At 43.4% G+C, this 23749-nt stretch overlaps 1 protein-coding gene across 3 annotated transcripts in view; it reads right to left on the bottom strand.

Moving 5' to 3' along the window:
* Positions 1-1061: 1061 nt before the first annotated feature.
* Positions 1062-23749, bottom strand: part of LOC119442238 (cytosolic carboxypeptidase 1) — a 59527-nt gene continuing 36839 nt past the window's right edge. For all 3 annotated transcript variants that reach the window (XM_037707036.2, XM_037707037.2, XM_037707038.2), the window contains 8 exons: positions 19816-19942; positions 17726-17797; positions 14398-14506; positions 13449-13578; positions 11474-11590; positions 10093-10269; positions 8371-8507; positions 1062-3534 (listed from right to left, as the gene is read on the bottom strand). In XM_037707036.2, the coding sequence (XP_037562964.1) occupies positions 3429-3534; positions 8371-8507; positions 10093-10269; positions 11474-11590; positions 13449-13578; positions 14398-14506; positions 17726-17797; positions 19816-19942 (975 nt within the window). In that variant the 3' untranslated portion in view covers positions 1062-3428. The remainder of the gene's footprint in view (positions 3535-8370; positions 8508-10092; positions 10270-11473; positions 11591-13448; positions 13579-14397; positions 14507-17725; positions 17798-19815; positions 19943-23749) is intronic.

Here is a 23749-nt window from a genome sequence, read left to right on the forward strand (position 1 = left end):
TATGCTTATATGCACACAACTGCACTTTCAGTTAACCTGAGCACATAATCCTAATCTCCAAACAATTGCATCACGGAAGTATTAAAAAAAAATGAGCTGTTGAGATTTTATTACTCTTGATGGTCTACAATGTTCTCCAAGCAAGCTCCAGCTGCTGAAGATCTGGGCTGGTGTGATGTAACAATTCTTTTTTACTTGATTCCATTTTATTATCTACAATTCCAGTCAAGGCAGCCAAATTTGGTTATAACGTAGGTGGGGCACTGCTCTTGCCAATGACTAAGGATGGGAAGAATTGTTGCATCATTCCAGCCCAGGTTACCTTAACAAATGCACAAGTCCATCAGTTCATAAAAAAAAAAAAAAAAGCCTGTACTAACGTAAGATGATGACCAGCAACAACCCACTCATATTTGAGTGGGTTGTTTGCCATATTTGCATGAATATGACTTATAGTGTGTGTGGAACTGATAGTCAAAGTACACCTCAACTTTAATATTCCAGACAGTGCTCTGAATATAATAAGATTTGTTTTACTAACTTTTTCCTTTTTCTCTTCAAAATGCAGCATACTCTGCCACTGGGCAAGTAACCTTTGGAAAAAGCCAACATCGTGATGGCAGAAGGCACAAGTGTGCGAATTGCGAGCGCGCAAGTCGGCGCTCTGAAGAGATTTGCAGGCCAGTTACAGTAATATAGCTTATCCAGTGGCCCGACTCACTGTAGCAATTCACATTCATGCGGCTTTGCTGGACAACACAACTGCCCTGGTGTGTGCTTAGCCAGTCAATCAGTGAAGAGCACTGTGCTAAATTTAGAACATGTGAACCATTTTAGCATAGCATGGTGTGATGTACGATGTAATATATAGTATAACACTCGCGCAGGCCCCAGCATATGTGCTGGCGCTCTTTCTAGGTGAGCATTGTGATAATGAATTGCCCATCTCATTGTACTAAAATGCCCTATTATAACACTTATAACACCCATAGGTAAAGATGCGTAATGTTAGTTCACGTTTCCATTATACAGTATAGACCACTTATAACATAACTGCTTATAGTGCAGGACCGGATATAATACGGTCTTTTCAGACTCCCGTTAATTTTCCCATAGCACTCTATGTATACGCGTATCAGTTATAGTGCAGTTGCGGGACACGAAATACCGGTTATAGTGCGGCTGCCTGAAAGTTCGGCAGTCAACTTAGACAGCAAATGCTCCCCTCAAGCCACAAATACCGTATTTACTCGAATCTAAGGTGCACTTTTTTCCCGATAAAACAGGTCCAAAAATTGCGTCCGCGTTAGAATCGAGTACGACCCTAAATCTGTGTTTCCGTCGGCATTTCAAAATGGCCGCCTTGCATGCGCGTCGAGCCTAGCTACTCTCAAGCCTAGCTACCGTAGGTTCCTCCATGTGCTGCAGTACATGTGCTTAGGCAATCGTCTTACAGTCTGTCTTTACGTTCTCTGAGTCTGCTCTATCAGCATGAAGTACCGAGTTCATCATGATGCCGCATTTAAAAGGAAAGTGATCACGTGTGCGGAGACGGACGGAAATAAGGCCGCATCACGGGCGTTCGGAAGTGGCGCAAACAGAAGGAGAAGATTTTCGCCAGCAAAGCAATGCGGAACGGTTTCAGTGGACCGAAGCAGGACGTAATCTACGACGATCCACTTCGGCGATATGATCGCCATAGCCCTATCTTGAAAGCAATCTGCGATGGGGAAAGTCCGCCACATGCCGTGTTTTCGCCGTTTATAGGTCGCGTTGAAGCGAGAGGTATGATAGCATGGAAGGTCAATTCGCTCGCCGCGCTTCGTCACTCGAGCGTTTTGACAGTTCGTTTCCGCGGTCAACGAGCGAGATGTGTTCATGTTTGCTTGTGCGTGCGTGACACTGTGCTTGTTAATTTATTTAGTAAGCGAATACGGAACCTATAGCACGGTGACAGCGACGGCAGAAATGCGCCTGGAGTTTCCATTATCGCAATAACATACAGTAGTTGCTTTGGTTATAGTGCGGTACCGCTTATAGTGCGAATATTCGTGACTCCGGCGACTTACGTTATAAGCGGCCTACACTGCAATTGTAAGAGTATAATATTTCTTCATCTTCCAATGCGTAAGTGATGCCTCCTTATGTTATATTCATGTAAATATGGTGGTCTTGTAAACTCATAGTATTGCGTTTGTTTAACCCTGTTAGTTGAATAGCCTTTGTGGAGTGATACTGTCTCAGAGCAATGCAGGATCAGCAGTGACATAATAAACGCATGCAGTTTATTATGGGATGAATGAGCACAAGAGTTTCGGGCTGGTAATGTTACCACGAGATGAAGTGGCTATCCATAGTACTGAACCCCAGTCGTTCCCCACTGTAATAGAGCTAGAAATGGTCGTAACTGAATGCCAGCTTTGTTTTTTGGAATGTCACTAAAGTTGTGACAAAACCAATGATGAATGCACTAATGGCTTAATGCACCAGTACACTGTTTCTGTTGCACATATTTTAATAGAAGGCCATAGTTAGTCACATGAACTGCCAAGCAAAATCCACAGTCTGCCTTTGTGTGCTATGTGTTTCCTGCTTATTGTGTGCAACAAAGTTTTTAATATTGTCAGATATCACCTTTTTCTCATTTGTTTGTTTGCCATCGGTAACAGCAGAAGGGCTTCAGTTAGCTGGCTTTCAGTTTATTAAATTAGCCCCTTCACCTCTAAAATTATCGCTGTAATGTTATTGACAATAATATGCCAAGCTTTTTAACTTTAACATAATTCGCAGCTGAAAAATATATATTTTATCACTATGGAAAGGTGCGTTATTACTCAAGTCTTACTTCAAAATTATACTTTACTGCTGTGATGTACAGATAATAAATATGTTATATGAGCAAAATCTTGCTAGTAAAAGAATCAGAAGTATTAAATATTATTACCCCGGAAAAATTTATATTGTAGAATAGCTACACTTGGTGACTAGATTCTGTAAACTGTGACTAGCTGTGCACACTATGTGGCCTTTATTGTCAAGCTGTAAGCACTTGTAATGATTTTCACACAGAAATATGTTACAGATAAAAATATGCTGATTGGTTACACTACAATAAAAGCGCTACAGGAAATAATGTGCTGCCAACACTCATGGGTGCATGTCACATGGACCCCACTTGCAAAGTGGCAACACACAGTGTGCGACAGAGCCAGCAATACTGCTAGGTAAAATATCACCTTGAGTTCTGACCAAGCTGATCTTGTGACTTCATGATAAGAAAGAAAGAAAAGGAACATTGCAGAGTGACAAACTGTCTGCAAGTTCAACAACCATTCGATGAGAAAGGTACCATCTTGAAACAGTGCTAAAAACAGTCCCGTGTAAAACCAACTGTGGAAAATATGGTAAAACAAGTGGCACCAGGCAAGCTATGGTTTCACAATGGGAACTGCATCCTCTTCCTCTTCTTCTTCGTCAATGAGTGAGTCGGTGCTGCCACTGCTGCATGGAGCACGCTTCTTCTCCCGGACACGCCTGTTGCAAGAAAGGCAGGCCAACATGAACATCTGTACACCTCACAGAGAAGGCGCAGCAATCGCTTCTGTGAAGTTTTTGCTGCCTTAGCAATTATGGTTTTGTGCGAGGCTCACTCTCGCACAAGTAGGGCTAAGAAAGTCAATCCTGACGCAAGTGTTGTTCATGCCTGAACTTGTTTAAATTAATGCATGAGCTTGTCATGCAGAAGATACTGTAACTTAATTGCAGTGCCTTGTCCAATGTTTCACTTCCCTAGCAGTAAACCAATAGGGGAGCGGTAATTTGGGACAGTTGGCGCATACTATTTGGGTGAATAAAGAAGTAAAAGCTTTAGAACACAACATACAGCAGACTACAAGACGTACAGCAGCACACAGCAGAACAGATCAAAGTGCTTGAGTGTGTTGTCTCCTGTACATAGTCTTCTGAAGCACTGTTTCTTCACCCAAAAAGCAACAGGAGTTAAGATCTTGACTGCAGTTCTAAGTCCTTGCAGATGTTTAGCAGTGGTTTTCTTGTGAGTGAGCTCGCCATTAGGTTCTCAAGAGTCATAGACACAAAATGACCAGATGAGAGATCATGGCACCTAGGAGTTCACGAGTGAGACAAGTAGGCCTAGTGGACCACAAACCTTCGAGCACAGTGCTTCTCAAACTATTAAGTTTTTTATAAATATTCTTAGAAATAAACCTGGTGCCTGCATCAGCCAAGCCACCAGGCCTGTATGCCGACTCAATCGAGCACAGGAATGATGGGCAGCATGTGGGCTTAACCAAAACTTTTGCTCGGGTTTCAAATAGATTTGTCACTTCTTATATCGACCTTCGTGACGTTCACTTGTCATTGCAAGCTTTTTAGATGGAAACAACTAGCCTCACTTAGTCCATAAGCACTAGTACTCGTCTGTCTTCAACGTGTTACAGAGAAAACAAATGTTTACACCATGAAAAATTACCCAACGGTGTTGTGCTGATACGAATTCATATACAGTAGTTTTAAGACGAACCCACTCTAATCACTCATTTAGGCGAGGAAAATAAAATGATCACATGAATTGGCAGTGAATGTCAAAAGCTTCACTAGCCTGAATAGCAGTTGCTAGGAAAGAAAAAAACATAACTGAACCACAGAGAAGCAAAAATTGTGGCACTACCCATCTCGCGACAACTGTCGACAGTAATGCGTTAGCATTGACTCAATATAGTGACACAACGTATTGCACAGTCAAAATGAGTCATGTATCAGGCTGCAGCGGGACTCCTCTTTCACGCTTCCGTAAGAACACTCGGCACCATCTAGCACCGTCACTGCGAAGCCTGCACGTGGTCTCCGAAATGCATGGCACCAGAGAAAGCGTCATGTAGCAACCAAGCTCCTCTACTGCACTTCTTTCTGGACACAGTGCGCCTTCTAGTGGCACTGCCGCCAAGTCGGCGCGCATGGCCTCAGAGACGAGGAGTGTGACGCGCCGGTGCCTGTGAACGCTAAGAATTGTTCCGTTGCTTGCCGCACACTCAGTGGCACATACTCGGTGACCCAAGTTGGTGAGAGGCTCATTGAAGAGCAGCACATACCTATAGTGCATTCATGGCGCAGCTCGCAATAGGGTTGGTGCGAAAGGCGTTCATTGAAAGGTGGCACATACCCAGTGCATTTGTGGCGCAGCCTGCTAAAGCGCCAGGTCTTTGAGGAACCCGTGTGACGTGGGTTCGATCCCGCCCAGCATTGCAGAAACTTAAAAGGTTCTTTTTTGTCAATTTAGAGTGGCACATTCCCCAGTGGCACATACCTAAACTCGCGGACAACTTTCTGTGGCAATGAAGGGAAAGCTACGAGCTGCTGCACATGTGTTACCGCGCAAAGCAGTCCGGCAGTGTTTGGTAGTGCTTTTGGTAGCTCGGAACAGACGTTAAATTGACACAGCTTCTAAGCGCGATGACTTCGCGTTTTCCCAGACGCGGAAGGGAAAAGACGCAAAATAAGTAAATTTTTATACTCCGTGGTGTGCTCTGTCTTGTTTAACTGTTGCTAATAAGGTGTTTATGTTTTCTCTTCCTTAGCCTAAACGAACGTGCATTAATACGCGGGACACCTTTCAGAAGCGCTCTCACTTACGCGCGCTTTGCCTCCGAAGCTTTTCCTTCATTGCCACAGAAAGTTGTCCGTGAGTATAGTTACCCAAATTGGCATCAAAGATGTTCATTGAAGAGCGGCACACACTAGTGGCACATACCCAGTAACCGAAGTTGGCATAAAAGGCATTGAAAACGTTCATTTGAGACTAGCACAGACCGAGTGGCACATACCCAGTACTTTCAGCGTGATAGTGTTTTTTTTAACAGCAATGCCAACCCAGTCCAGCATCTACAGTGACCAATGTCGGCGTGAAAGAGGCTCATTGAATAGCGGCACGTATGTACACATTGTCGCATAGTCAGCGACACAAGTTGGCCTGATAGCTGCTTTCAAACCCAGTTATCTAGGCACAGCATCCCGATGCGCTACCCATTCGACCACTGACTACCCAGTGACCCAGATAGGCGGGAAAATGGTTAGATATGAATATACAAACATACAAAGATAGATAGGTAGCCCCTGGAAAGTGTGTGAAGTACCTAAGGAATGCTAACGCATTAAAACATGTAACAAGGTGCTTTCTAGAAAAGGCCGGGCAATACTGCAGAAAAATCTACAGACTACTCCCAATTTCAAGAGAGGTTGAATGGTTAGTACCAGCTCCAGGTTTACTTCAAGCAGTCTTTGAAAGGAACCCTGTCGCACAAGTCACACTTCTGTGCCATACCCTTAAATCATGTTCTAGGTATTCTGGTAACAGTGTTAAAGAGAGCCCTCCCATCTCCAACAATATTTTTCCTTATTGTGCCCCTCACCAGACCCCGTTGCAACTTTTGGTTACACACTGCGAGTTGTAAAACACCATCTAGGAATTATTTTACCAAAATAGATTTTTAAATAGGTTTATTATTGGAGGAGATAGAACAAACTGAATGCCCTGTTACCATACTACCAGGAGGCGAACGCAACTGCCAAAAGAGACATCCTCCCCCTTTGCCTCGACTAGTATCCGCAAGCAGCGTTCCATCCCAGCGTTCTCCCAAACTTGAGCCGAGGGGCCACGTTGGGTTCACATGACAATCCCTGCCTCCTTTTTTTTTTTTTTAACAGCGAAGCTGTTTAAGCCAGCCGTAATTTGTGGTTCGTATCAAGAAACTGCCGCACCGTAGCCATGGCAACCAGGAGGGTGAAGGAGGACAGCGCGGCGCATGCGCATGCAGTCTCCTCCTCACCAGCTACCTCCCTTGCCGACTCCCGCCTCTCTTTCTCTCCAGGGCGCGCTGAGCCAGGAGGAAAAAAAATAGGCGAAAGCTTACACTAGGCCGCGCAAAGCTCAAGACACAACGAAGCTGGCTGATTGATATCGAGCAGCTAGCCTCCAACGCGTTCGGCGTCGGCAAGCAACAGCGTTCTTGGCACTGTGCCAACCTTGGTTAGCTTGCCTGCGTTTGTGGCATGCCAGGAACACTCTCGCTTGTAGGCACCGAAGCGTCCAGCGCTAGTCACGCGAAAGGGAACGTACCTCCGAAAATGATCGCTCGAGAATACCTTCATACATGCGTAGTTAAGTTAAACCAAGTTAAGACCTAGCAGCAACCAAGTTAATACCTAGCAGTAGCAGCCAGTAAGACTTGAGGATCGACAGCTTCACTGTGCCTAAGCTTTGCACGACTGAGTGCAAACTTGCCCGTTTTTTTTTTTTTTTTCTCTTCCTTTTTCGTTGTGCAACGCATTTCCAGTGGCAGAGTTAAGCCTTCTGCATTGGATGATTTACTGAAGTCATGTGTCAAGGTGAGCGGCGTTGCTAGCAGTGCATTTTTACACAGAGGCATTTGTGCGTGTGACCTTGGCTCTGGCTGAGAGCAAAGCTTCCTCAAGAGGGAGGGCATGTGGCGTTTGGTTTTAAATTTCAGCTGTTTTCGTGTGATGCGCAATGCTGTAATACTTTGCAAACACGTTCATTAGCGCGTGATGTATACATAATATTATGCTTGTCTGTTTAAAATGGCCAAACCTGGTGAGGGGGCCTTTTTAGTGCTGCATAGTTCAAACGAACCACAGGCCCTGCCTAGTTTCATATTTCGGAGGCATATTACAGATTTCAGTACTTCTTTTGGTAAGATAAGAAAAAAATATTGGAAGTGCCGAAACAGTGTGACTGTTAATTATATCAATGACGTTCTTCGGTTTCTCCCCTACTGCTTTGTCAGCATGGGCAATGTCTAAGATTCACACACAAATGTATACATACTACACTAAGTGCACTGCAATGCAGTTTTGCCACTGGCAGTCTGCACGAGGCTGTATTAATTGATATAAAGCATTCGAGGCTTGAAACAAATTATTCAAATCAGCTCTGCAGTAATCCACAAGGTTGCAGATTACTGCAAAACTTGTTTGAATAAGAATAAGGTATGCATTTAACACAACAGAAATTTTTAGCCTTGTTTCCGAAGTACCAGGGCTGTTCAATCAATCACTGTCAGGAATATCACTTTCGGAATGTGATGATTATATACAGCTATGCTAGAAACAGTGGATGTGGAAAAAGGAATGGCATGCCTCTTGTCAGCATCACTTTCACAACACACAGTCCGTGAACGCACTGGTAGGATGCCTGTTGCTCCATTAGTCATGCAGAAAGCTACGTCATGCAAAACTGAAACTACTACTGGAAGAGTGATCCAATGAGAACACAGCCCCTGCTGTGTACTTGGCATGATTCTCAACAGCAAGGGTAAATTTGAAAAGGCATACCGCCGACACACGTCCAGCAGTTCAGCGCAAGATGGGTCCAGCTGAACTTCACCATCAGGTGTGAGTTCCAGACGACTAAGTGCTTCACAAAACTGCATGCCCAGCTCCTCAAGCTGAGCCACACCTAGGTGATAACCCTGCAATGAAGGAGCGAATATAAAATAACACACTTTCCAACTCATGTAAAAAGCAGGGGACTTCGTTTGTGGCACTTCTGGCACTCACAGAAAAAAATATAGTGCAGACTTCACACGAGTCTAAGACAAACCTTTACAAGTAGTACAAGAGTAAATATAGCTGAAACCTGCTAATATGTTCCTCGCTGATATGTTTGCCTGGTTATAATCTTACTTAAAGTTCAGACTCTTAATGCTATCAGCATACTAGCATTATATGCTTCCCAGCTGCTACTTTTTATTCCTGTAGTCCTGTCAAAAAACCCTGGAGCACAGTGCGTACCTCGCAGAATGCACAGTAATAGCTGAGGGCCCTTTATGCATTGTTTGATGTCAAATGCCACCCACGAATATGCATTGAAAACAAGTTTGGCAACTCAGTCTGTTGCTTTAATCATAATAACTATCATCACAGCAACAGGCATTGATCATAGATATACAGTAAAACCTCATAAATACTTAGTTGGTGAGGAATGTGGATCAGGTATGCACTAAGCGATGTACCAATTAACCGACAGATGAGCTGCTATAGTCTTACTGGACAAAAACCCATAATTATCACTCGAACTTACTAGCAGACAAGGGTTATTTGTGAGCAGGCAGCAAAAAATCTGTGATTTTCACTTGCCGCCGCGGCAGCCTTTCAGTGATGACCGCATCCTCAAACTCGGCAAGGCCATGAGCCAATTTCTCCATCAGGGCCTACTTCCCCGTAAATGCCCTAATGACAGTCAATGCACTAGCCGCGTCGGATACGGAAGGGCCATCATCCACATCGTCATCCATGACAACGATTTGGCGGCGCTAAAGCTATGGGAGCAGGAAACACGCCATGGCTACTATGTTTTGACATTACTATCGGTGGCAACTGCAGTCCGGGAAAGGTCCAAGTGCCGTAATTTCACTATCCATGGTTCGTGCGCACGGCATTTAGTCTATTTTGTGCTTGTACGCGTCAAAAAACGAAGTGAATACTACACAATAACCGTTTGGCATGCGTTAAGTGCCTACGGCTAATGCGGTCAGCCAATACATTATGTTCAATGGCGAAAGGGCGGAGGGATTCATCGCGACTCTATTTAAACTGGAGCTACTTCTTACGCTGGTACGTATTAACAAAGTTTTGCTGTAAAAAGTATGCATTACAACTTGTAAAATGAAGGCCCTTTCTGATTCATTCGTTCCAAGCAGACCTCAAAATTCAAACTGCCTTTTCAATAGCATAGCTACAATAAAAGGTGCTCCACTGTTTCATTCTGCTATTTGTAATTTAATGTCCTCATGAACTAGCATTCTCTCTCTTAATACTTTTTAAATACTGATGCTTCAATCATATTTTCAAGTTCAATGTTTCAGTTGCGTTCAATATTCTGTAATTGTCTACTTCTTTACGTCTTAAACCACTCCCCTCTTTAGCGTTCTAAGCCTGAGGGTAAAAACACGGAAATTCTTGCAAGTTCACTGTACTTGTCCAAGAGATACATACATACAAGAGATATGAAGTCAGTGGTTGATAATGGATAATTTAGAGAAGCAGCATACTCACAGCATACATGCCCTGGTCACATCCACCTGTGGAGCACTCATACGTGTAGCTTAGTCGAATACCAAACTGGCGCCAGGCTGTCACTCGGGCTGTTGACTCCTTACTCCGCTCCACATCAAAACAACACGACTCGTACGTGAATGCAGGGCTCACCTGGTGCAGGATTGCAGCTAGCACCTGCGTGACACACAGTTGGTTGTCTTCAATATGCTCTCTGCAATCTAGCAACCTTGCTGCAAATATATTCTATGTACACAAATGTAACGTGAGCTTCTCTGTTTTCTCAGACCAACCAGCCTAAGAAACCACCTCATATTATATCCTGGACTGTGCTCCACATAAAACGTGGCGAGATGCTACACCTGGGACTACTGCACAATTACATATTTAAATCACCTCCAAAGAGAAAGCAGCCTTAGCAGAGTTCAAATAAAAGTGAAAACAGTGAACGAAAATGGGTTGCAACACAGCACTAAGAAGGAAAAGTCGAGTATGAACAACAAAACAGGATGTCAAATAAATCACGCAGCATTAAGTCATGTACATAGAGCACAGCCAAAAAAAAAAAAAAAAAATGCCAGCGAGAAAAGCAATATAAAAATGTCTGTCAAGAAAACGAACGGTTTCGGATTGTTTTGAAATTTGCCCCACACTGGAGATAGGGCTAGCTCTTTGTGAAGTTCGTTTTGCCACAGAATAACTACATAAACCTTGGCTCACACATCAGCTGTAACTATATGTTGCTACCTAAACTGCCTCTCCTATTGAAGTTCCAAACATTGGGGAATAGCCTAAGACTCTAGGACATACTTGAAATTTACAAAAAAAAAAAAAAATAAACAGCACAACAAATATCTTTGCAAGTGTTCAAGATACGAACGATCACTCCCAGCAAAAGAAAATCAACATCTATCTTTGTTTTGAAGAATGTGTAAGCATGATATGCTTCATGTTGTGTAATCAATTTTCATTACCACCTTTATCACTGAAACGAATTACTCTGATGCATTTATTATATTTTATCTATTTTATTATATTATATTTATTTATTATATTTTATATATTATATTTTATATATTATATTTTATTATATTTTATCTGTCCCACTGACGTGAGGGCCGAAGCCTTGGTCACATTATGAATAGCTTGCAAGATAAGGGCAAGGCACTTTATGTGCTCAGTGGTACTCTTTGAGCACTTAGGAGGCACTAAGACTATTTGCGATCCTGATAGATTCTGCGAGGGCCTGGCTGCAACTTGTATAATGTCACCTACTGGGACTACATAGTTAGTAAGTTTCATTAAAATTTAAAAAGTACAAGAGCTACAGAATATTGTTACGAGGCACATATCTATACGACAATATATACCAAACACTTACCTCACAAATATCATCATCTTCTTGAGGTTTGTCATGAAGCAACCATGAACGAGATGGCGAGCAACCATAGAGGAATGCATTGAAGTGGCGTGAGTGGCCATGGAAATCACACATCACCTGCAGCATTGATGCCCCAAGGTCCACAACACCAGAAATGAGAATTTGTTTCTGGCATCATATACTTTTATAGGTGAAAAGCATCCATCCAAGAAAACATTTAAATAGTCATTCAGAAGTTTCAACCGATCATACTCAACAGCAGCAGCTAAGCTTCAGAATTTTTTATGGCCATTTAAGGTATTTCAGGGCAAACAAGTTTCAGCTTTCTTGCAGTGATAAAAAATGGGAAACTGCAAAGTTGCATGTTACTGACTGTTAGGCAAAACACATTCATGACAGTCAGCTTTTGTAGCGTTACAACAATGGTGGAGGTGTGGCTTGAAATGAATACTCGTAGAGCTTGTCCACCAACTCTATTCCTGATATATATTTACTAATTGCATAACAATATACAGTATAGACCACTTATAACGTAACCGTTTATAGTGCAGAACTGGCTACAACGCAGCCTTTTCTGACTCCCGTTTACCCTCCCATAGAACTCCATGTATATGCATACCGCTTACAGTGCAGCCGCGTGAGACGAAATACCGGTTATAATGCGGCTTCCACGGGAAAATCTCGCCGACAAGGGCGGCAGCGAGCACGCTTCTCAACAAGGTGCGCCCACCAATGGGAGAGGAGATCAACGAGGGCGATGCGGAGGAGGAGCACGAGACATGGAGCAAACGAACGGAAAAATTTTGCGCGTAGGTTATCTAGGCGACGGAGAAACCTTTTGCTTGGCTGCTTATCAGCGGGCAGTGCGTTTTGCACTGAATGCGGCTTCAGTTTCTGTGCACCCGTCGCGATGGGTGTCGTGAAGTGCAGATATATAGCGCCAGCGACGCTGGCAATTTAAACAGTGTTCCGCAAATTTTGTTTGGAGCTACAGTAAAACCTCGTTAAGTCGACCCTCGTTAATTTGGAAAATAGGTTAATTCCGATTCGTCCTCTAGTCCCGGCCGGTGTATGCATTATTCAATGCAATCAAACTCTCGTTAATTCGGACTTATTTGGCCGCACATCGGTTGATTCAGACTACTTTCGGAGCTCGGTGAGTGAGGAGCACCGCAAATGTGCGACGCAAAAGAGCAAGAACGGCGCTAGCGTCCAACCGAAACGAAGCGGCGGAGTCCGCATCGCCACAGCCATCAGTTGAAATCGTACGTGAATGACAGCAACACCGGAACGCTTCGAGCCTATTTGTGTCTTTAAAGCCTGTATTCTTGCGTTCACCACCGCGCATAACACCGCATTGGCCGCGGGCTTTCGTAACTGCGTAGTCGTCATCCACGATCGCTTCGATAGCGACCGCAGTTTTCTCCGCAGCGGTTGCGGCGAACAGTACATAGTTTCGTTTTTACTCGGTACACGCGTCGGCCGCGTGCCTAAAAACTGCGTAGTCGCCATCGCTGATCGCATAGATAGCGACCGCGGTTTTGACTGCAGTTGTTGCAGCGAATGGTAGTTAATTCGTCCAGACTCGGTGCGTGCATCGGGCGCGTGCCTTCAGCACCGCAAAGTCGCCGTTCATAATCGCGTCGATAGCGGACACGGTTTTTTCCGCAGCGGTTGCGGCAAACCGTTGTTTCGCTTTGACTCGGTGCAAAGCTGTCAAGCTTGAAGAGCACCAGCTACATCACGATTATGTTTTCACCAGCTCACGGGCGAAAATGTAATCTCGATGTGCGCGCGATAGTACAAAGCGTGCCTATATGCTTGGTCTACATGTTTTGCATACGTGCAGGGCTCGAAAATCGTTGTTTTCGTTATAGTGCGGTACCGCTTATAGTGCAGATATTTGCGACTCCGGCGACTTACGTTATAAGCGGTCTACACTGTAAAAGGATCTCAAGTTCGCTGAACAACTGACCAGCGGAGTGTGTCCTTGGTGTGCCAAGTAGACAAGAAGTGCCTTGGTGTGATAGATTGTGGGGTGCAAATCTGGGTCTGGGAATGACCACTGACGGTTCAGATCTTGGCCTGCCAACGAACAGCGGTGGCTGCACAAAAACAGTGAGGACAGATGCATTTATTGTATTACCACCGTCAAAATGCTTCGACTTCACCCTATGTTTTCTTTCATTTCAATGACTGTTGACTTCTTTTGCAATTGTGAGCTTAACTCATCTCTGCATTTTGGCCAAGTAACACAGATCAGCTCAAGGTTAAGGCATTTTCTTCTTTTATGCAGTGTAGACTATGTCTACTGTATTTCCACAGCTCTAGGTTTGTTGAAATCTATCATTTCACTGTCCATGAAGACATAAGGAAATCTACAGTACGATCCACTCTTAAAGAAAAGACATAATTTGTATATTTCACGAATGATTACAGCTGAGATATGGCATAAAAGCTTGCAGATTATTTTTGCATACGTGTATGCCTGCCTAATGCATCTTATTAGCCCCTTTTTCTTGATAAAGTTCAAGAAATACTGCAGTCATATTGTAATTACCAGTTCGATAACCATACTGTACATGAAATGGTTTATTTTCAACTAGCCAGAACGAAGTATCCACTATCACATGCACTTAACTGTTTTACCAGCAGTAGCTTTTTGTTTTTCTTTACCAAATTTTAAGTTAGGTGTAGTGGTACAGTGGTAATTAAGGCACAGTGTTAGAAGGTGTAGACGTTTAAGTTAGCATTTTAGGTTAGAACATTAATTTCAAGTTATATTAAGTTAAAAGGTGAAGTCCTTTCCATGCTTCTATACAATGATGCGACAAAATTCCAACAGCAGGAATGTGCTCATACTGCCATAAGAACACAATGATTCAGGTCTAGAGTGCGACAGTAAGAGAGGAAGCCTTCCTTACCATCCATTGATAACGCCATCAGGGTTCAGCATAGGCACCAGCTTGAACACAAAGGTTTCACGGACTCTCTGTGCAACTGGCTTGTCACTCATAAGAAAATCAATTATTCCTGAAAATAACAACACTTGTAGTGGTGACACTTTTGCGATAGTAACTAATAACTAGGATGATAGCAGATTGTTTAAAAACTTAATTCAGGTCGCACTTTTTGTTTGGAAATATTATTGGCACAGTGATAACATTAATAAGAACTGCAAAAGTATGTTTTTAAAAGGAAACAATGTGATGCCCTAATAGTCAAAAGGATATGAATGCAACCAAGGAGAAACATACATATTACAGTGAAATCTCGTTACTACAAACACCAGATTAACAAACTTATCAGAAATTCTGCGCTGACTGCTTAAAGCTTCAACATAAAAATATTTCAATACAACGAATTTCAGAATACAGAACTTTTCAGAATAACGATCGTTATTCAATTTCCGTGTCATGTTAACAACGCCTCAGTAGTACGAATTCATATTCTAAAATCTGGGGATTCTTAGATTTTAGTGTATCTTTCACTGCAACTGGAGTGGTAGGCTAGCAGATGACACAGCACAGAAAGCGGACACCTTGCAAGTTGCTCCTGGGCACAGTGGAGGAATATGAGAGGTTTATGAACTGCGCGGCGGCGCCGTGGAGAGAGCATCCCTGCAACTCTCTATAGTTTCTGGTGCTGAGCCAGTAGGTGGCGCCAGTAGTTCGGGGCCTGCAGGGTGGCCCTTCTTTTACATTGAGCTAATGTGAAAATGAGGCCACACGGTCGTTTTGCGCGTGTTTTCCCAGCAATGTGTTCAGCTATTTAGCGCATAACGGGGGAAAAAATGCTTTTTTCCGTGTCATAATGCTTGGTACAAACCATGTAAGGAAATGTTCTTGTTGTTTTTTCCCACTAAAGACAATGATCGTTTGAACAGTGCGCGCAATCACAAGGAAGGATCAATTTCTTTAGGCGACAGACTATGTCTGTGAAGAACATTTCTAGCACCAAGTCGTGTGCAATGATGGATGAATGGTCAGCGCAGCACAATCTAGTATACAGTTACAATGCGTAAAGGTTTTTTCTTATGTTTTGCCGCACCAATAAAATTTTCTTCTTGTACACGTTCTAGAGCTCTCTGTAGCATCCGCACGCTGGGTGCATCGACAAACACTCACGTTATCTCTGTTTAGTAAACGTCTGTACTCTTGTAGGTGCCCCCAAAACAATCCCGCGATTTAGTGGCTTTAGGTCGTCGTATCGAACGACAGAAGTTCAATATGCATACTACTTCCATTATCATGAATACACCCTTTTGGATGGATAAGGAAAATGCCCGAACGGGCTAATTTCGCTCCTACGGGTGCACAACTTCATAACGACAGGCTCACCCTCGTAGAAACTGCGTAAGTAACCATGGATGAATAAAAAGTTGCGACGCCATGGTGGCTAGAGAAAATGAAAATTCACAACTTCGTTGATTGACAGGCACTTAATTATTTATAACTAAAGAAGACAGTTGAGCCAATGCTTCGTACAACAGCGAAGGCGGATTTACCCACATGCAGGTGTTCGAATCAACGCAACAATACGGGATAGACTACGGGCATAATGGTTAAAATCAATAAATGCCAACCAGGCTCCTTCGAGGCACTTAAGCTGCGAGTGCCGCTATTGAACGCAACAAGTAAAAGTGCCATGGATTTGGCTGTTACAATCCATAAAAAACAGAACGACATCTCCGCATAAATAATTGCACAAAGCACCCTTTGCTTCGTCTTGCAGGAGCACAAAAATCATGCCAGAGACAGCGAATGTATGGCATCTGCGCGTTACACTGATAAGTGTCAGAATGTGTCTTTCTGCAATTTCCCGGCATTGTCATGTGACTAAGGGTCTAGCATCGGCGTTTAGCTGCTTCAAATTTGTGTTTAAAGCTTCATTTGTGGTTGTCATTATTACATGGGGGGGGGGGGGGGGGTAAATTTAACGTACTAGAAACCGCAGAGTGGAGCAGCGGCCTGGATACCTGCACGTTTTTTTGATGCCCATTTACACAGCGCCTACCAATTTTCTAGGCATAGACAGTCCATAACCAGCCCTCGAAAAGAAAGAAAATGCACGAAAACAAACTTTGGAATGCCTTTTATTGCATATAAATATATATATATATTGCTTGGGCGTGCCTCCCTAATGCACATACGCCAAGCTGGCGGGACCCCGACGAATGACCCCCGCTCTCCCGCACCATCTGTCCCAGAAAGCGCACAACATGAGTGAGTCTTCTCTCTCGTTTGGAGGCTAGTTCATACACCTCTCACATTGTTCCACCATGCTCATGGGGAGACATGGCACAAAGCTTGGAAAACCTGAGACTGAGCAAGAGGAAAAAAGCACCGGAGGGGACTTTTTTTTTTTTTTTTTGGTTGTGGAGGCAACGATTCATCGGGTTTTGCGAGTGCCTTGCAACAAAGGCATGTATCTTCCTTATTTCGGTGAAACCTCCATGCTCATGGAGGACGCCACATGGCCTGCCCTTTTCTGACGGAAAGGCTGACGTGTGCATTGGTGAATTTTCGCACGATGCGTACTTCCCCGTGCCGCTACTAGATGGTTAGAGCCAGGGTGTGCACAAGTCGCCGGCTGCGCCCACTCATTTTGACCAAAAGGTTTGGTCCTGTGCAAGGGCTGCACCTTGTCAAACTTCTGAAATAAAAGTGCAGCCCTTACACGAGTCTATATAGTATATATGGAGCTTCTTCCTTGTCGGTAGTTTTGCCAGCATCTTTTGCATGCACTGCAGTTACTATATTGTGCGTCGGCAAAGCGAGGGTGGGCAGAAACTATGAAAATTGAAGCACAGAATGGTGAAATTTAGGACTCTGATATAACGACATTTCAGAATAACGAACAATTTGCTGCAGTCCCCTGAAGTTAGTTACAAAGAGATTTCACAGTATTATGCTTCTGCCTACAAAGTCATAAAACGAGCTGCAGTGTGCAAACTAATGAAAAGCTGTTTCACAATCATTTGTTCATTCCTCCAACATCAAGGCTTGTATTGCACAGAAAAAAGAGGAAACATAACAACAATTGTTGCGATACAAGGCTTGATGAAAACGGGTTGGGAGGCTTTTTTGAGATAAGAGCTCCAGATGAAGGGAATGCACACCAATACAGGGTGTTTTATGATTAACAATGTATACTGCTGACATGTTAAACAGATGTCCTCCTAGAAATGGCGTCTTTTTATTTTACATAAATAGGTGGTTAACACCTGGAGATACTCAGATCCATGCTCACCTTTCATTATCCATGAAGAATTTGTTTCACCAGGATGTACTCGAGCCATCAGCACTACGTGCGGCCTGGATACTGTTCACAGAATAAAGGAAGTTGTTGGTGAGAACATACGTACACAACTTAATGGGAGAGAGCACTGCAGTGCCAAAATTATAGGTACCACTTGAAACAGAAACGAAATGAAAGAGCACTTCATGGGTAAGATTACTTTGTAGTTGTGTATAAGCAGTTGTATACCAGAATGAATGAATAGCTGAATAAATGAGTCAATCAATCAATCAATCAATCAATCAATCAAACAGTGAGTGAGTGAGCAGAAGTGCTGCAGCTCAGTTCCTACTTTCAATTCCATGCACAACAGGAGTCAGCTTAAAGGGGCCCTGAACCACCCCTCGGGCTTGGTGAAATAACATAGTTCACGAGTAGCATACGCTGTTGTGAACATCTCAGCCAAGTTCTGCTGTTGTACGTGGTCTGTGGAGCTCGCAAGCGGAACGTGAAGTCACCTTTCTCTCAAACGCTCTCGTTTCAAAAGACCCCATGATCCTCGCTCTTTTCTGTGTGCTTTATTTCGTAATAAAGCACACTCCAATACACGGTTGCTATTGGTCGCTTCGGTCGGCTACACCGCGGCCGCCGCGAGGTGCCGCCACGAGTCCAGTGGCTAAGCGCACTGCGGTTCGCTGAGGACAACCGCGTTTGGCTTATGTTTAGCGCTTCGTACGCACCAAATTCAGAAGTCCAAAATGAAATTTGAACGGCGTGCCATGGTGACATTTCCGAGGTGGAGCATTGTGGCCTCACCCCACACCGCCGTAGCCTTCGCAGTGCAAGGCATTGAAGGTGGAAGAGCAGCACAGCAGAGGCTGGTGTTTGATTGCCAATTACTCCGCTTCTGCTGAACGCATTGAAGTACTTTTTGCGGCAAAGTGATTCTGAAATAGCCTATTTTCACTTCAAATGTATTCCTCCACTTCAATAAAAAGTGGTTCAGGACCCCTTTAAATGCAACTATAGAGATTTTGCACATCTTCACAAGGTGCGCATTGCAGCATGCCAGACTGTGCTATTAGCATAAATTCAACTTAGACAAGCAGGAAATTATTCAAATGTGTTGCAAGCATTTTCAGATTTGCCTGCATTTGCCATAGTGGTGTAATTCAGTCTTCAAAATGGACGGTTGGCACTACACCGTGCGTATGTGTCAGCTACAAGATTATCGCACGTCGCACCTGTCACCATCACTGCCATGTTGCATGCTGCCTACGCATCAAGCCGAGGGCCTATGGCTCTGGCCAAGCAGTATGAAATAGCACCCACCTCTGCGAGCATTCAATTCTGTTGTGCAAAGTTTCGAATGCAAGTAAAAAAAAAAAAACATACGTACTATAGTACCTATGTACTACTGTACTTGCTATATGTACTGTATAAGTTGCACTAACAAAAAAAAAAAAATTACATTCAGGAAAATACAATATATTACTGCATGGATAGTCCCTAGTACGCTCACACAGTTTCAAATTTTAATTAGCTTGTGTCTTCGTTGTTGATCTTACATAGTGTAAAAAAATTGCGCCATACATATGAAAAACAGCTTATATCAAAGAGCTGATATCATTTCCTTTTGCACTATTAGGTTATCTTACACTTGACACTCCACCTAAATTCCAGTTGGAACACAATGCTACTAATCAGCAGGAGAGGTCACAGTACTTCATTAATGCCCCTTGGGAATTACTGTGCCTAAATATTGCAACCAGGCACTTTGTATGTCTGCTCGAACTCAGCGGAGTGGAAGTACATTTGTCAATCAGCTCCTCACCACAGGAATTGCTAAGGGACAGTCTTCAAGTGCAGTGTCTATTTCACTTGAAGCTATGAGCCTAGAAAATGTTTCGAATTATGGTCTGCTTGTGTTTAAACTTCTTGAAATGGTGTTGCGGGTAAAATGTGCGGAAATATGAGAACACAGTTGGTACCACATCTCAAAGCAGCTTTGTGTCAAGTCCAATGGTCTCGCTTTCATTTCGAAGTGTGTTGTACAAGCATCCTTTGTGTGACTGTTGCCATGCCCTTGTCAACTGACTCACATTCCAAGGGCTGGGCTGTGATGGTGAGCAGAGGCACGGGATTGCCAGCCATGGTCCTACACAGTTCCTGTCGCTCCAGGAATATGCTACTGCGGTCATATGAGCTGAGCCAAAGGTTAAGGTGTGCCTGCACATATAGCAGAAGAAAATTTGTTTCGACGACAGTAGTTTTTCAGGTACGTAAAATGAGCATCATCGGATTCTTTTGCCATTTCTCTAGCAAACAGGATCTGGAGAGAGATGTGAATAACTCTAATTAGGCTGCTGGCAGCCTATGACATCTGGCTGTGCTTTTTTACATACAACAGATCTGCTTGAGGGTAGTTCTTTTAAGTGGAGTAAATAACGCCTTTGTGTTAACCAAAGAGAGACAGAGCAAAGCACAAAATGAAAAGGATGTCTAATTGGGTGAAAAGTTTAAAAAACATGGTGATTTCAGGTAAAGGAATGGTTTAAAAGAAAAAAAGATGTTTGCACCTTATTTTTGTCCATCGTCTACTGCACTGCAGGTCTCGAATATTATTAAACAAACCCACATTCATTGCGAATTAGTAGTGACTTGAGTAGGACTTTTCTCCCGTCATCTATGACTGAATGTACTTGTGGTAGCATGACGCAGGTGCAACAAAGAACCGGCCAAGAGGTGCCTGTCGGGTGAGAGGATCAACATCGATATTAAAATGATTTTTCCTACTCTGTAGGCCTTGCTTGTCACAGGCATTACTCGTAGGCATTACTCATCAGCGAGGTCTTACTGAGGGTTCTCTTTGGTGTGATGAAAGGTGAACTATCAATGGCATTAGTCAGGAAGAGACTATACAGACTAGCACATTGACTCAGCAGAGATAAGCCATCACAGTTTGTATGCAGCAAGTTCCCGCACCCATGACCCATAGAATGTCTACAAGTAACGATGACACTTTCTTGTAAAATTCTGAGCCCTAACAATGTGCCAAGGTACTGTAGTTCTTACCAGGTGGCACACAAATTGCACCATGCATGAGCTTGTTAATTACACAGAATGAGCAAGCGATGAAAATTGCTAAATGTTCATTACCACTTTTGTCACTCTCTCCACACTCTTCAAATGTTATTGTAAATGGTTATGCTTTTAATCCGGTTTAGTTGCCCTGCCTGTAGTATTTGCTACCGCAAGTAAAACAGCTGCGTGGTTTCATCGAGCAGCCTTTTCTGACATTGCCCATAGCTATTACAATGGGAGCTCTCAGCAACTCTCTCATACATGTTGTTTCTCTGTTGATCTCTCCTGATAATACCCATACATTGTAGTCCAGATGGTTTTAATTAGAGATGGGTTGCTCAGGAGCAAGCCGGATCTCGTGAGTCGCTCTTTTTAAAGAGCTAGTGAGCCGTGGTTCAGTAAAAGTGAGCGGCGGTTCTTTTGGAGAAAGGGAGCCCCATTCTCTCTCGTTCAGTGAGCTGTGCCAAACCGTTCCGTCAGAGACGGGTCTTCTGCTGGGTGTGACTTCCGCGCACCCTGTTGGCGGTGCGAGAAAGCAACTGCCCTCCCGCCCTTCCTCGCAAGAGTCGCCTCCACCCCCTCGCCTTCAGGCTGTCTTTTGAGCCACTCTCTTTGAAGAACGAGTGAGTCGAGTGAGCCGTGGTTCAGTAAGTGAGCGGCAGTTCTTTCGGAGCCAGTTCTCTCTTGTTCAGTGAGCTGTGCCGAACCGTTCCGTCAGAGCCGGGTCTTCTGCTGGGATTTCGAGGTTTGGTTTTCTGACCGACGAGTGGTGGCCGGTGTGGGCAGACTCGCACTACTCGTACTCGCTCGCTGTGTGTGGTGTGCGCGGCAGTGCCTTTGGGTTTTTGTTTGTCCTATGGAGTGGCACCTGATGCCACCGAAGGGGGAAGTAAAGAAGCCTTAATTGGCAAAGGATGGCACCGTTCCTTGCCTGCTGCTGTTCGAACGATGTCTCACAACTCTCACCAATCGCGCATCGTGCGCTGGTGCAACAACACTTCGAAGACGGTTTTCCATGTCTTTAAAGACAACAGGTGAACGTACAGTTCACGTCCTGGTCTTCATTTGTGCTAATTAGTGTAGTCATGAAAATTTCGCCCATGGCATCCGCTTCTGTGCATTTTCTGAGCATGTATCATTAGCACGTCAATAAAACGAGGGCAATGATCTGTTGTGTTGTAATAGAACTTCATTTCTTTTTTTTTTCTTTTTTTGTCGTGGCGCATGATGGCATGATCGCCAGTATTGCGCGTGCGCTCAAGAGAAAAAAAATAAAAACGAGAGTTAAGCGCAGCAGTTGATTTTAGTATAATTTTTGTATTGCACTTCAAGAAATGAGTTCGACATTCATTTTGTATGGCATTACAGCTCACTCATATTAGTGAGCGTGCGTATGGGAATAAATGAATAAAGTTGAAAGATAATTTAGCATAATTTTTGTTCTTATTTTGACCAAAGTTGATTTTAAAGTACCACAAGAACAGAAAAGCCCCTGTAATGACGATGAAGTTACATATATTTTTTTTCTGAAAAAGGTATGTCACATTCCGCCTATTGCAGCATAATAAGCATTTTATCCCCACCATCAGAAAAGAAAGTTTCATTACAACTAAAAATTTACGCTTTTAAAATATGTAAAGATATTCTCCAAACATAGTCAAAATACCAGTAACATGGATACTCAATTATGCATATATCGTTTTTCAAAGCCAAATAACTATAAAATATGCATAACACAGGTTACAGATTTAAGTGAACCGGTGACCCTTTCAAATGAACCGGTTCATTTCAGTGAGCTGAGCCGTTCTTCAGTGATCCATTTTGCCCATCTCTAGTTTTAATTGTGACTGCTATGAAACCGCAAGTCAGGAACAATGCAATGCTCCTTAAGGTGCATGAGATTGTTGACAAGCATTCAGGGTGAACATGATTTTTTTCCAACTGCTTTGAATATGAACTGCGAGCCGTTCTTCAGTGATCCGTTTTGCCCATCTCTAGTTTTAATTGTGACTGCTATTAAACCGCAAGCCAGGAACAATGCAATGCTCCTTAAGGTGCATGAGATTGTTGACAAGCATTCAGGATGAACATGATTTTTTTCCAACTGCTTTGAATATGAACTGCCTTTTTCTCATTATGTGGGGACTAGTCCCTAATGTCCTCGTATGCAACAAGTGTGGCATTGGGCTCCGCCACCCAAAGCCATTTGGGAATGGACCCTTCTGAATTTGGGAATGGACCCTTCTGGACCCTTCACAATAATTTTCAAAAACCTGGATTGAGTAACATCAGCCATCCTAACGATTAATGATTGACGATTAATAATGATTGCTGGCAGTGGTTTTCGTTGCCACAGATAGCATATATAGATTAGAACTATGAGCCCTCTGATAACAAAGGACCTTGCCACAATTTTGTTTGCTTGGCCTCTGAAGCAACGTCTTGGCGTGGATCACTTAGAGACAGGGTAGGATTGAACATGAATTATATTATATAAAACTATGTAGCAATAACCTCCACAAGTGAGGCACACAAAAGTTTCTTTATTCCAGCAAAATTAGGCACCTACAGGTGAGGTGCCCACTAAAGTGAAAGAGAACCTTTGAAATAATACATGTGGCAGAGTTTTTGACGTTATTGATACAACATATGGAAGTGATGTGAAGTGCTCATCTCATTAGCCAGACTGCGTAGCGAGCACATACAAATGCACATACAAAAACCACGAATCACATTACATTGCATTAATCTTTCAATCTGGAATATCAATGGTACAAATAAGAATACAATGAGCTCACAATAAACATCTCCCACGAAGGCCCATCGCAAGAGATGTATGAGCTATGTGCACTTGCTTAACATGTGCTTTTTTGCAGCACTTCTGCAGCAGTAGCTTTCAACAACATACACTCAGTATCATCAGGTTGCTAATGCATAAAAATCAACACATGT

This window comes from Dermacentor silvarum, chromosome 2, assembly GCF_013339745.2.
Source record: "Dermacentor silvarum isolate Dsil-2018 chromosome 2, BIME_Dsil_1.4, whole genome shotgun sequence".
In the NCBI taxonomy this organism is placed as follows: Eukaryota; Metazoa; Arthropoda; class Arachnida; order Ixodida; family Ixodidae; genus Dermacentor; species Dermacentor silvarum.